General features: G+C 40.1%; 1 protein-coding gene across 1 annotated transcript in view; it reads right to left on the bottom strand.

Annotated features, from left to right (window-relative positions):
- Positions 1-728: 728 nt before the first annotated feature.
- Positions 729-15,181, bottom strand: part of SMOC2 (SPARC related modular calcium binding 2) — a 171,884-nt gene continuing 157,431 nt past the window's right edge. Inside the window, exons 10-13 of the mRNA XM_074948786.1 lie at positions 12,650-12,752; positions 9,019-9,293; positions 4,801-4,841; positions 729-1,459 (exon numbers count right to left, since the gene is read on the bottom strand). Of these exons, the coding sequence (XP_074804887.1) occupies positions 1,436-1,459; positions 4,801-4,841; positions 9,019-9,293; positions 12,650-12,752 (443 nt within the window). The 3' untranslated portion in view covers positions 729-1,435. The remainder of the gene's footprint in view (positions 1,460-4,800; positions 4,842-9,018; positions 9,294-12,649; positions 12,753-15,181) is intronic.

The raw sequence follows: 15,181 nt of genomic DNA, 5'->3' as shown, positions 1-15,181 counted from the left end.
AAGATTTTTCATATGCAAGTTTGAGCCAGGTCATCCTTCTGACTAGCTAATCTACACATTGCTCCAAAGGCAGGTCCCACACAACTTATTTTAACAACATGGAATAAAACTGCTGCTCATGGCAACGTGCCCCCCCACCCACCCACATGTTAGGGTTTTTAGATGCCAGCAGTCCATTGATCTCTGCATTGATCAATTCAAATGTTCAAGGTCTGAACCTTTTTTCAAGTTCCCTGCTAGTTCACATCTGCAAGCTCCTGTTCCCTTAAGGCACTTTAAAAGAGAGAACGAAAAGAGAGAGAGGAAAACATGACAGAAAAGGTATGAAAACTTGTAGGAACTTCTCCCAGAGAGCAAGGAGAATGCCTAAGGCAGGGGGATTTCTGGCTACACCTCCTTATGGCAACTATTCATAATTTGTTCAGTGATAGCTCTACCTTCTCATGGACCCTGCGGCACCCCCAGGAATGGATGGGGGCTCAGCCAAGTGTAGGGAAAACAAAAGACAGACAAGACTGTTTAGCCTTCTTTGTCTCTTCATAATTAGATTTACAATACTGAACAGATATATCCCTTTGCTGCCTTATGCTTACTGCAGGAAAATGCTCTAGGGCTTGACAGAGGCTAATTTGAGTGATATGATGATCCATCATATTGCTTTTCAGTTAGTTGCATGACTAATTCAGGCAAAAGGGCATACCCTCCCCCCCACCCAATACACACACCCTCACACGCACCCAAAAACAAACAAACAAAAAACCTTAGTAAAATTTATAATGGAAGGCACCTCAAATGGATAAAATACATTTTTCTACAAGAGCCCTAACCATAGAATAGCTGTTGGAATCCTTTAGTGGTTGCATTCTCATTGCATTATCTTTGGAAAGCAAAATAATAAAATCAAAATGTCACCAACAGGGAAATATCCATTCAATTAGAGGCTGCAAAAATGAGTCAACAGCAATTTTCACACTTCCCTTGGACTTGGAAACATAAAATCTCCAACATTGCTTGAACAAAATTGTAAATACAGTAGATCTTAAGCAGTTTTTCAGCATAACTATGTTTAAATGACTGTATTGGTAAGGAAAAACAAGGCATACTATTGAAACCAAGCTACTTAGAGGCAGGTTTCTATATTAATGTTTGCAAGAAAGCTGCTTTAAAAAAAGTTTAAATGCAAACTTTTACATCTCCAACACGTACAGATTTCATACGACAAAAGAAGGCACATACATTGTATGTGATAATTTTTCAAAACTAGCTGTTACATTTTCACAGATTAAAAAAACAGTCTGTTTAAATATCTCATTTCTACAAGGTGAATTTACATTTTAAAGTACAAAGTGCAAATACTATGGTTGTTTTTTTTATTGCCTTTTGGTGAGGAAATCTCCCACATGTCAAAGAGATCTGGCTTGGATATGTAAGCTGTTCATCCTTGCTTCTTAGAGCTTTGCTGAAAAGATATTTTTTAAAAAATGTTTTATTATTAGTGATGCCTGCAAGTAATTTCATTCACATACCAACACTTATTATTTATATTCCAGTGCTGTCCATAGTCCCCAATCAAGATAATGGCCCCATTTTGCTGGATGTTGTACAAACACACATAAAAAACAAACCTTACCGCCCAAAGAGTTAACAATCTATTTTGCTGTCCATATAGATTGACAAAAGCAACATCTTTACAACCTTCTACCTATGGCATCCTTGGGTTCTGTGAAACACAATGCTCTAGATAATAAAAGCTGTCGTGGTGGGATAAATCTGGGTCCTTATATAGATACTGTATGTTTAAGGGGCTGCTGTTCTCGCAAAGAGTTCTTCGGAACTCCTTTCTGAGCAAGTGCAGCAAGAGTTGGGAACGAGAGAGCTGTTGGGTTTCTTTCTTAGGAGCTTGTCTTGGTTGTTTTCTAGTATTTGTTTGTATCTATGATATTGAGCTGCCTTTTTGACAGCTATGGAGTTAAGTTTCTTCTCTAAGCTTTACGGATCAGTGAACTTCACACTGGAAGAGGACTTGACTTCTGAGATAGTAGTAAATCAGGACTACAAACTGGAAATTAATCTTCCCATCTATGTAAGTTGCAGAACCTTGTAATATGCTTTCTATGGCGTGTGCCGCATAGGAAATAGACCACTGGCAAATGGCTTATGTACCAGTTGTAGTTTCACTGTACATTCCTCTGGGCTGCATGTGTCCTTTTAAAGAAAATATGGCCTTACAATTTTTATATTTTCCCAATATGGCTCTAACTGATATAGACTCATAGAAATGTAGATCTGGAAGGGACCTAAGAGGTCACTTAGTCCAGCCCTTTGTGATGGGGCAGGACCAAATATATCCAAACAATCCTTGACAGGTGTTTGTCAAATCTCCAGTGCTTAATTACCTTTACAGTTGGAAAGTTTTTTCCTAATATCTAACCTAAATCTCCCTTGCTGCAGATTAAGCCAATTACTACTTCTCCTACCCTCAGTGGACGGACATGGGGAACAATTGATCATGGTCCTCATTATAACAGCCCTTAACATATTTGAAGATTGTTATTAGGTCTGCACTCAGTCTTCTTTTCCCAAGACTAAACATATCTAGTTGTTTTTTAGCCTTTCCTCATAGGCTGGGTTTCTAAACCTTCAATAATTTTTATTGCTCTCTTTTGGACTCTCTCTAGTTTATCCATATTTTTTTTTGTTCAAAATTGGACATAATACTCCAACTGAGGCCTCATCAGTGCCGAGTAGAACAGGTCAGTTACCATGTCTTACAAATTACATCCCTGTTAATACATCCCAGAATATTTGCTCTGTGTGTGTGTGTTTGTGTGTGTGAGAGAGAGAGAGAGAGAGAGAGAGAGATGGGTAGCAGGAAGCTGAGTAAAGCAAGTGGCATGTGGCCACTAACCTAATTCTCTGAACTCTATTAATATTTTATTTCAGATTGAAAAGTCACACATAAGACTACATGGACTTGGTGTATGTGCTGTATCTATATATTCACACAATCTATGTTACTGAATATGGGGTAATGCTTTGTTCACTCTTCCAATTAAAAAAAGAATTACTAAGGAAAATGATGTGGTCCTTCCCATGATGATTCTCGTTCAATTGCCCATCTCTAAAGTGGCTGATTGGATCATTCCCTTTTAGGCAGGTGGTTTCTTCTGAGCAGCTCCTAACCAGATTACTTAATTTCCAATGGCTTCCTTTCAAGTGCAAGTTTTTGTGATGAAAGCCACCTTTTGCATATGAGGGACTTTTCTAGCTTTGCATTGTTATACAGTGTGACTGCCAACAGATGGCTTGCACAGCCAACCTTTTAAGATTCAAGGCTATCATTTCTTTCCAACAGCTTTTAAAATAATGGATTCTGAGTCAGCAAAAATATGTAAAGATTTCTTTTTAAAATAGAAACAGTAGGGCTCTTTCATTATAGATGCAACATGTTAGAATCAGATTACAGGAAAAGGGGAGGGGGGCATGTTATGCTTTGAGTGTTACACTCATGTGCCAATATTTGCTATTATGTAATTAAAATAACCCTTTGAACGTTTTTTGAGTTCCGCCATAGTCATTGTTTTCAGGCTGCCCTGTTTAAAGCGTAAGTGATTTGCGGGCAGGATTTGAAAAGTTAAGACTATGAACATTTGTTTAAACAAAGGAAAATTTATCACATCTCTGTAGTTGTGAGAACGTTTTACATTCCATCAAAGGCGTGTATAGGAGAGCTCTGGTAAAACCCACAACAAATACAAAGCCTGCATTAGGAAGTGTGCACCCAACATTAAACAAATCAAGAGATAAAATAAGTAACAAATTGGCTAGCAGCAATCAAAGAGCTTTGCCTTAGCTTTGGGGAATGCTATAGCAATTTCACCCTGTATTTGTTTGTTTTTTGACAAATTTAGCTCTCCAATAGATAGGAAGTGGTGTTTAATTATCCACAATTATGTCCCTTTTATAGCACAATGATCATTCTGTCTCATTTAATGCTGCTATTTAATCCCCTGGATTGTTACTTTAAATAATGTAGTTTCATTAGTAACTTAGAAGCAGATGATGAATTGGCTTTTGTCTCGTGTGCATTAATAATGGTTACATGGCGTCTCTCTTGTGGTGTACCTGATATGAAAGTAACTGGCAGTTCTATCCCTGATGCCCTCCAGAAGTGAATTGTTAATTTAAAATTATATATAAATATAAGCCAAAAAAAGTCACCTTCAATTCCCTCCGCTGGCCTTCCCAGTGCATCCTATCTGTTCAATGTCTGTCTCCTGGGCAGGGAGTCTATCACTGTGTCCTGTATGGCACCAAGCACACTAACTCTAATAAATAACTATAGCGATCTAGGCCCCTTTTATACCCTGACTGGTCTTGTCTTCACTAGTAAAGAAGAGTGTTCTTGGCGTTTATTATAATCCTACTGTAGACAAGGCAAGTTGTAGTTATAACGTGTCAGCTGGTCAAGGTAAACCCTAGACTGCCAACTAAGGTTTACCTCAACCAGCAAATGTGTTAAAACTACAACTGCCTGGGCTACTCTAGGTGGGTTAAAAACACATCATTGCACTAGTGAAGAAAGCCCTAAATGGGGCGTAAGAGGTGCATAGGCTTTGTGTGGCCCCTCTGCATGAGTGAGAATTTCAACTGGTCTGAATAAACAGGCTGTTCGCTGAACAGTTCCATGGGGAATCCTTCCACCCGGGTCACAATGTCAGATGACGAGTATGGGTAGCCTTAAGGCTGAAACTATAACAGCTGAAAAATACAGGATGGAGAGGCCTTTCCAGTACTCACCTGTCTGTTGGAGGAAGTGCTTTCAGGATTATTTTTGGGGGCTGGTGGAAGAGAGGGGAAAAATGTGATGAGAATGGCTTGCATGTTGATTCTGTGCAATACTGAGTACATTTTTCTTATTGTTAGTGGATCAACAATGTTTCCCTATTACAGAAATAACATCCTAAAGTGCTTTCCAGTTAAAACCACTACAGTAATATTGTAATCAGCAGTGTGCTACACGTTACTGCAGAATATTGCAATGGTTGCTCTATAAGGGCTGGAGAATGCAGCTGAAGTGGAATGGAGATTTTTCCGTGCCGTCTGCCTACAGTGTACAGCAATGTAAATTTGATCAAAGAAAAGTCACCACAGTGCAAAATTCTGTATCCATGCTGCTTGCTGCATTTGAAGCATCTAGATCGGGGTGGCCAACCTGTGGCTCCGGAGCCACATGCAGCTCTTCAGAGGTTAATACGCGGCTCCTTGCATAGGGGCCAACTCCGGGGCTGGAGCTACAGGCGCCACCTTCCCAATGTGCTACAGGGTGCTCACTGCTCAACCCCTGGCTCTACCCCAGGCCCCAGCCCCACTCCACCCCTTCCCCTGAGACTGCTTCACCCTTGCTCTTCCTCCTCCCCTGTCCGTCCCCCCCCCCAGCCTCCTGCACACCACAAAACAGCTGATCACGGCAGGCGGGAGGCACAGGGATGGAAGGTTAGGTGCTACTGGGGGCATGGAGGAGCTGATGGGGGGGCTGCTGATGTATCTTTGGCAATGCACAATGGTAAATTCTGGCTCCTTCTCAGGCTCAGGTTGGCCACCCCTGATCTAGACCAAATCTGCATTTCTTGTCCATGCCAATGGCACAACTGGAATACATGAACAGGACCCAATGATGAAACCAAAATGCAGTGGAATGTCTTATCTAAACTGGCCGCACTATGAAAATACCCAGTAACACAGACAAAGGGCGGGGGGCAGCATCTCCTCAGAGACCCTAGAAAACCTGTGTAAAATCCTTGGTTTTAACTGACAGGAACTGCTGGAAATGGGCCATGATTCTGGGTGTTTATAAGCAATGAGCAATCATTAATGAAATGCTCTGCATCACAAACTTTCCATGGGGCTAGACGATTGCTTTGCCTACAAGACAGACTTGATCACTAATTTTCTGTTAAGATGGACTTTGACAGAGAGGCAATGTGGTGACAGCAGCAGGGGACTCCTGATTACTAATCCCACTGTAACATCAACTCCGTGTGACCTTGGACAAGTCATTTAGTGTTCTTTAAACAACAGCATTATGTGGTGACTTTTTCTCTTGTCTGTAATACTATGACTAGTGATAAGGTTACATTTAGTTCCAGATATATGGAGATTAGATTAATGAACTTCCATTAGGCTAGTTCAATAAGGTTACATGAAAATATTTTCCCTTTGGTTTGCCCAGTATATTTTCACTTCTATTGCTTATGGCAAAAATAAGAACATTCTAGAGAACAGGAAGCCCCCATTATGAAATGTCATTCTTAGGAGCAATAGAACTTCATATTTGTTCATAAGTGATATCCTCCATTTCAAACATCTCACTAAAACGTGCATTTTCTTCTTTCCCCTTCTCAGTAACAAAGCTGCCTCTTTATTGGAGTGACTTGAAAGCCGAATAACTGGATTCCTTCCCAGTAAATATCTGACATTTGTTTAGTGAGTGTTGTCATGTATTCAATTAATGTTGGACATCTCAAACTAATTTATTTATTGCTCTGATTTTTATTCTAATCTCCCTCAAGAACAAAGAGCATGGAAAACGGATGGCTGTCTGGAGGCATTTCCTTTTATTTTTGAACACTACACCACAGTGTATGCCCCACCACCCAGCAGGGATCATTATGATTTAATTTATAAAGGGGAATTTTGTCACTTGCCCTTAAGTGGCTATGCAGAAGCATATCTCCAGATCGCTAATCCGAATGCAGGGAGGAAAGCAGGCTTCATGGAGTCTCAGCTCCCCCTGCCCTTGGTAGTGAGTAGGTGGAGAGGAGGTGTGGAGCAGATGGAACCTTAGTTTTGACTCCCAAGATGCTGGCCAGCAGAGTGAGCTGGTGCAATGGGGGAAGAAACATGTACCCTGTAAATGGCTGCTGGAACTTGCCTTCTGCTGGAGCCAAGGGGAACCAAGGTATGAATTGTGATTCTCTGGTTTTATATCTGTTGATAGAAGAAATGGTGCCCATGTGGCATGTGTAGCACCCATTCAAGATTATGGAATCACCTGTACACATCAGGCCTAATTCCCCTCTCTTACACCAGTGTAAATCTGACTTCAGTGAAGTCATTCCCACTTTACACTGGAGTAAGTGAGAGAAGAATCCGGCTCATCAGTCAGGACACGTTCCCCAAATTTTAAAGATGAACCTTTTTAAAAATGAAACAAACCAAACCCCAAAACACACCTTAACATGATTAGGGCTAGTGGGGAACTTATTTTTCCCTCGCAAAAAAATTTCAGTGGCTTTTTTTTTTTTTAATTTTTGTCAAATTTTCTTTGACATTTTTGATTTGACAGAAAGTCAGCAGTTTCAATTTCCAGCAACCAAAATCCACTGAGTTGTCCATTGGGCAGAGTATAGGAGACTGAGTAAGTAAAACTGGGTTTTAGTCCCAGTCCGGTCACTAACTTGCTGTGTGTCCTTGGTCAAATCACTTAGGGCTTGTCTTTACGTACAGCACTACAGTGGTGCAGCTGCCCTGATGCAGCTGTAGCACTTTGGTGAAGATACTCCTACACTTGGGAGAGCTTCTCCTGTCAGTATAGTTAATTCACCTGCTTGAGAGGCGATAGCTGTATCGACGGGAGAAGCTCTCCTGCTGACATACCACTGTCTTCACGGGGCTAGGTTAGTATAACTACATCGCTCAGCGGTGTGGATTTTTCACAACCCTGAACGACACAGTTATATTGATATAGGTCTGTAATGTAGACCTGGCCTTAGGGCCTGGTCCTCATTTAAACTAAGACTGCTGTGCACTGCCTGGCAGTGCAATGGGGCCTTAAAGTAGACATAAATGGGTAAATTGTTACATTTGCACCTTTGTACACAGCCAGAGGACTGTATAGTAGCCTTCGTGTAAATGAGAACCAGGCTGTTGACTTTAACCAGGTTGTTAACTTTCCATTTTGACCTCTGTAAGTGGGGATAATGATACTTCTGCACCTTTGCTCAATGATTTTTAGATCTGCTGTATAGGTGAAAAGTACTGAGTATTATTATTATTCAACCCACAGAAAATGTACTGGATTAGATATGTTTTACAAAATCCATTTGTCTGCTAATAGCCAGTTTCCTTTATGACTGCAGTCTACTGCTGTTACCCTATTTTCTCTGACCTACAATATCTGGTCATGAATAAAAGCTGTATGGGGAACAATTTGTTTCTGACAGAAGTTTCCCAGTCAGCATGTTCCTCTCTTTCCTTATCACACTTGTGATAGCTTTGTTTACTGGTCTTTGACTGGGGTCCCTCTTCTATGTTCTTAAAAATATTAAGCAAACTGTACAGCTATTCTACATTCACATTTTAATTACAGCCTCTTATAATACAAAACAAGTGTATCAATAGAGACTTTCTCTCCCACTTTCTAGCATTCTCAGGGATGCTGTGGGTGATTTCCTCAGTGCTCCGAGGATCTTCAATTATTTGACTCCCTCTCCATCAATTCTCAAAGTCTCTGTGTACCAGCAACCATTCTGCCTGCCTAATGGAGGGATGGATACACTTTCTTCAGAGCCATTCAGTGGAGCTCTAGAAATGGCTCGAGTAGCTATTAGAAAGTGAAGTAGTTTGCTTCCTTCCATAGCAAGACACCAAAGAACAAGCAAATGTGTCTTCATCATAGCCAGAACGTGTTGTTCTACTGGAGTGACCTTCTGGTGGAATCCAGTACTAACTTACCCTCTTTGTCTTCCTACCATGCAATACTAACTTCAACAGGGTAGTATTTGGTGATCAGAGAGTGAGGCTGTTGCCTCTGTTGGGACTTGAACTGTTGGCCATCTGATACAAAAGCACCAACCCTACCACTTGAACTGAAAAACCTTTATTAGCTAGTCATAGTTGCCATCACCGGTTTTATACCTTTTGCAGGATTTCCAAAGCTGTGGCCTATCAACTATAACATTAATCTCTGCCTGATCAAAAAATCTAGTTAAAGGGACAGTTAGAAAAAGTTCTTACTGTGGCGTTTCTTTGTGTCTGCTTTACCTTCTTCTTTTGTTACTCCCAGACAACCCATTAATTCTTGAACTGATAAGGATTTGTCATTGTTCACATCACAGTATTCTACAAACTTCTTCACACATTTTTTGGGCTTAGACTTTTTTCGCAGGAATCTCTTGAACGGTTTGATTTCCTTTTTGCCGATGTCACCACTGGAATTTTTATCAAGTTGTTTGAAATACCAGTGGACCACTCTCTCTTCCAGCGTATGATTTGGATCAGGTTCTGAAAGCCTGCAATGCAAACAGAACATTAAGCTTTACATTTGATCACACAGTCCTCTTATGTTACTTATGAATCATTAGATTAGTATTGGTGGATAAGGGTATTTTAGTGAGGTAGGGTGACTTGAGAAATCATTTGTGACTAATTCTTGAAGTCCTGAGGAGTCCAGCTTTTACAAGAGCTGTAAATGAACACCATTATTATACAGTGATCACACTTAAATTTTTTTGGTGGTTTGAAAGTTTTAAAATGGTGAATCAGTAAAAATGTTCATATTGGTGCAAACATTTTATATGTGACCATTATAAATCACACATCCCTACCACTGGGGAGTTGAGACTGGAATTCTGGTTCTGCTGCAAATTCCAGGTCTCTGCCACTTAAACTAAAGAAGATTTAGAGCAGTGGTTCTCAAACTTTTGTATCGGTGACCCCTTTCACATAGCAAGCCTCTGAGTGCAACCCCCCACTTATAAATTAAAAACACTTTTTTATATATTCAACACCATTAGAAACGCTGGATACAAAGTGGGGTTTAGGCTGGAGGCTGACAGCTCGCAACCCCCCAGGTAATAACCTCATGACCCCCCGAGGGGTCCCAACCCCAGTTTGAGAACTCCTGCCATAGAGGCTAACAATAGCAGGCCCCTTATATTCTGTGATGCAACAACTAGAGGGTACCATCACACAAATACACACAAAACCAATCATGATTCAAGGACGCTGACAAGAGCCAGCGTCAGAAAGAAAATGCAGATAGGCAGATGAGAATAAAGACAAATATGCACAATTTCCTGTTTCTCTGGGAAAGATGATGATGCTAAAATATCTTCCTGCCATAAAGAAGGGGAAGTACAGGAATTAATAATTCTTGTCTCTGTTGTGATTTAAGTATACAATCACAGAAGACACATGGTTACCACAGAAAAATATTGAGTGAGCGTGTTGTGGAATCCAGAGGCTAGAAGCCATGGTGTCTTAGCAATAGCTCTGGCTTCTCCAGAGAGAAGAGGAATGGTCACAGCATGATTGCTCTCCTGAAAAACATATCTGAGATGTATGGATGGCAGGACATTACATTGTATTAAAAGAAAGGAAACAGTGTTCCACTTGGCATAAAAGCCACTTCTAAGATTTATGAATTGAAACTTCTCATTTACAAACTCTACACTGAGAAATGGAAGTTATTGTTTTCCTTCCCATGGCTTATTTAAAAATTCCCATTGCAGAGATTCAAATGAGGTGCTTAATTAACTGACCTTATTGCTTTTGACCATTATATTCTTTTAGCATCTCCCACTCTTATTGCTATTTCAACATGCTGAATGCTAAATTCTAGGCTGAAGGTCAGAGTCTGCTTTCAGTTACATTTTGGAAGCCCCATTGAAGTCAATGAAGTAGCCAGGGTATAACCAATAACATAAGAACTGCCATGATGGATCAGACCAATGATCCATCTAGCCCAGTATCCTGTCTCTGACAGTGGTTAGTGCCAGATGCTGCAGAGGGAACGGAAAGAACAGAGCAATGTCAAATGATCCATCCCCCATAGTCCAGTCCCAGCTTCTGGCAATCAGAGGTATAGGGGCACCCAGAGGAGCCTGGTGTTGCATCCCTGACTCTCTTGGGTACTAGCCATTGATGGACCTATACTCCATCAATATTATATAACTCCATGAAGTTATCTAATTCCTTTTTGAACCCAGTGATCTTTTTGGCCTTCACAACATCCCTTGACAACAAGTTTAATAGGTTGACTTTGCATTCTCTGAAGAAACATTTCCTTATGTTTGTTTTAAACCTTCTGCCTACTAATTACATTGGGTGACCCCTAGCTTTTGTGTTCCGTGAAGGGGTAAATAACTCTTCCCTATTCATTTTCTCCACTCCATTCATGATTTTATAGACTCTATCATATCACCCCATACTCATCACTCTTCTAAGATGAACTGTCCCAGTCTTTTTAATCGCCCCTCTTATGGAAGCTGTTCCATACCCCTAATCATATTTGTTGCCCTTCTGTGTACCTCTTCCAATTCTAATATATTTTTGAGAGGTGGGATAACCAGAACTGCACATAGCATTCAAGGTGTGGGCATACCATGGATTTACGAAGTGGCATTATGATATTTTCTGTTTCATCATCTATCCCTTTCCTAATGGTTCCTAGCTTTTTGTTAGCTTTTTTGATACTGCACATTGCTTTCAGGGAACTATCCACAATGACTCCAAGTTCTTTCTTGAGTGGAAACACCTAATTTAGACTGTATAACTTTTTAATTTATAGTTGAGATTATTTTTCCCAACATGGATTACTTTGCACTTATGAATATTGAATTTCATCTGCCATTTTGTTTCCCAGTCACCCAGTTTTATGAGATCCCTTTGTTACTCGTCATAATCAGCTTTGGACTTAACTGTCTTTAGTAATTTTGTATTGCATACAAATTTTGCCACTTCAGAGTTAATCCTCATTTCCAAATCATTTACCACTTCCCATTTCCACGATTTACCACTTCCCATTATGAAAACTGACCATTTGTTCCTACCCTTTGTTTCCTATCTTTTAACCAGTTACTGATCCATGAGAGGACCTTCCCTCTTATCTCATGACTGGTTAGTTTACTTAAGAGCCTCTGGTGAGCGAAATATGGTCCTAATCCATTAATTTAGTCTAAAGCAGATGAAGGAAATTCTGAAGATAGAAATAAATGGGTAAAGGATATCACCATGGAAAGGAGAAGAACACCAAAACACAATGGCTTACTGGATCAGACAGTCTATGTAGTCCAGTATCTTGACTCCAGCTGTGACCCATGATGGATATTTTTAAAGAAAGCATAAAATCCCCATAATGTGTTTGACTAGTGCAATACTATAAATTCCTTCCTGACCCCAGGTAGGTAAGCAGCTTGTACCCAGAAGCCTGAAGATTGTTAGTACTTAGGCATTTTAAATCCTAGCTACAGTAGCTGCAGACATCTATTTTTTTTTTTTTGAAGAAACTAGGCAAAATTGAAAGCAGGAAAACAGCCCACTTTCTTCAAGTGAAGTTTAGTAAGAAAACAAAAATCAGGACTGGGGTGACTTATTTGACCTGATGCTGTACTGCTGGTGAGAATTCAGACACCAAAACAACAACAACAAAGGCTTTAAGTTTCTGCCTGGTGGATACAGCCCATGATATTTTTGCGGAGATATTCCCTAACAGTTCTAATGGAATCTGTTTGCACTTCATGGAGGTAGAAATAAAATTGCTGTTTAAAAGAGTTTTTTTGTTTTGTTTTTTAATTTCCAAAGGCAGTCAGAACTCTTTAAAGGCACACACTACAGATCCATTTCCAATCACCCAAGTAAAACCCACCTGCTGGAAGACAATGATGGATCGGAGACTGCGTGGACCATATCGGTGGAGAGTGCATCCAGAACACTGGTCAGGAACTCATTCTTCTTGGCCCCTGGACAACCTAGGAGGGAAACAGAGTTTCCTTTTTCTTGTGTTTCATTTTCCACATAATAATTTAACTCCAAAAATATTTCTTTGTTGGAGATGGATCTGAACCAGAATACTATATTTAAGCTCTCCACAAACTTTGGGCAAGTTCACATCCTGGACTAGGTCCTTATTTCTAGACTCAGGCCCATCTCTATATGATGGATCAGAACCAGAAAACAGGTCCAATGACCCTTGAAGTCAGGGGAGTCTGGATTCAGATCTAGCTCCCATGGTTTGGATGCATCTCCTTTTATCTCAAGATTTTTTTTGTTTTGCTTTGTAACATAAGTTCTCTGTTGGTGTGATATGTTGAAAAAAACAGTCATCTGACGTTTGTCTATCAGACAGTTTGACAATGCAGGGTACAAGCCAAGTAGCATGACCTTGGTTTTAGATACCCTCTTTTGCTACTCTTAAATGTGTTGATCACCACCACTGTGGTCTGCGGTTAATCTCTCTGTGCCTCATTTTGCCATTTGTGAAATGGGGATAATACTTCTTTTCTCCCATCCTTTGCCTGTTTAATCTATTTAGATTGTAAATTCTTCAGGGACAGGGACTGTCTCCCTTACAGCACCTAGCAGAATGGGACCCTGATCTTGGTTGGGACTTCTAGGTGCTACTGTGATACTACTTAATAATAATAAAGTCACTGCCTCAGGGAGCTAATGCTCTAAAATAGATTGACAGCACAGTTCAGAACTTCAGGTGCATATTTCACCGGACAAATATACACTGGAAAATCCAATCTCAAAACAGTGCATCTGGAGCATAGGGATTCAGCTGATAATCTGCCAGTTGTTGACAGATTGATTTTTTCACTTACACAATCCACCTGTTTTATCCCCCAGCCCTCCCCCACTCCCAGGATCCTGATCCAAACTTCATGCTTTCCCCTATCTCTGTAAAGGACTGAACTAAACTCCAGCATGAGCCAAATACCCACAGACTTTGCAGAGGAGACAGGGGACTGAAATCCGTATTTTGCAACTCAAACTTATCTTTAGTATATTACTAGTAAATACTTTAATGGAGGCTCAGTTACTCTAGTGTTCTTCCACAAAGCAGAAAAGGGGAATGTGTAGAAAGCTTGTGGGGAAGGAAGATTAGTGTATCAGTAGGCATTCATTACTTTATTACACTTCATAATGGCCCCTCAAGAAGGAGGTGGAATTATCTGAGACTGAAAAGCTCAACCTTGTCTGGCAAGTTATTGTTTAATATGTCCCATGTTGATACAAGGAAATGAGATGCAGTTATATTAGCCCTGTGTGGCACAGTCAGAATGGGTTAAGCTGTTTTGCAGTTGTGTGCAGCAACAGAAGCCACTGAATATTATGTGTAATACATTTATGCAGTTACGAATTCCCTCTCTTATATATTTCCCATTGGCACTGGGCTATTTTGTTCATGTAAGATGCATATAACAGGAATTCACTAAAGCAAGTTCCGTTATACTAAAGGCATATATCTGAAACCAAATGTGACTCTCCTACAAGAGTTCCTCTTTGCTTTAATCATTCTCCACTTTCCACTGAACACAATCTGAGAACTGAGGCAGCGCTTATGGAAAATAAAATCACTAAGAAAGAAAAATTAGCAAGGTAAACAATAGCTTGAGATGACTTGACCTCTCTCTCTTTCTTTTTGACTTATTTTTAATATCCAAATTGGTTAATTTAGGAGCTACCTTTCAATTTTTTCACGTCACTTTGTAACAACTTTGACACATCTGTAAGAAACAAAGGTTATAGTTAGGAATGTTTTTCAGTGGCTGTCCATCCAGCTGTCAGACACACACAATGTGCACACAAAAATTCAAAAATCAGACGTTAGCAATTCATGTGAGGCAAAGCCAGACAAGAAAATAAATATATGTCTTAATTCACAAGAAATTACAAAAAAAAAAAAAAAATCTCATAGTTACAGGCCAGCTACAGGCAATTTTGCTTAAAATGAACTGGGGTTCCTAATTGTGTGTTTCATAAAATTGCGAGAGCAGTTGGACCGTAATCTTTGTAAAGAAAAAACCTTACTGTTAAAACAAATAACCTGTTGCTCTGAAACATTCTCAGTTATAACTCTGCTACTTAACATGAATTGGAACCACACAAAATCCTCACCACTTAAGCACAGAGCAAATATTCAGTTTCTTCCAATTATAACTTTTGCTGACGTGAGGGCAGTTACATGGTAATCACAACATAGTGAAACCTCTGTTCTCTGCAGGTGTTATCAACTCAGAATAATTCTCTGGGGGCCTCATGCTGTTCTTTAATTTCCCACAAGCTTGTGGGTAAAATGGCAGAACTAGGGGGACATTTAGTTGGATTGTAATGAATAATTCACTCTCAGTGGACTGCATGCCGAAAGGGAAAGGCTAGTTTGTTTTGAAGGTCT

This window comes from Natator depressus, chromosome 3 (genome assembly GCF_965152275.1).
Source record: "Natator depressus isolate rNatDep1 chromosome 3, rNatDep2.hap1, whole genome shotgun sequence".
Taxonomy (NCBI): Eukaryota; Metazoa; Chordata; order Testudines; family Cheloniidae; genus Natator; species Natator depressus.
The sequence above is the reverse complement of the archived record's forward strand: the minus strand, read 5'-3'. Positions and strand labels throughout refer to the sequence as shown.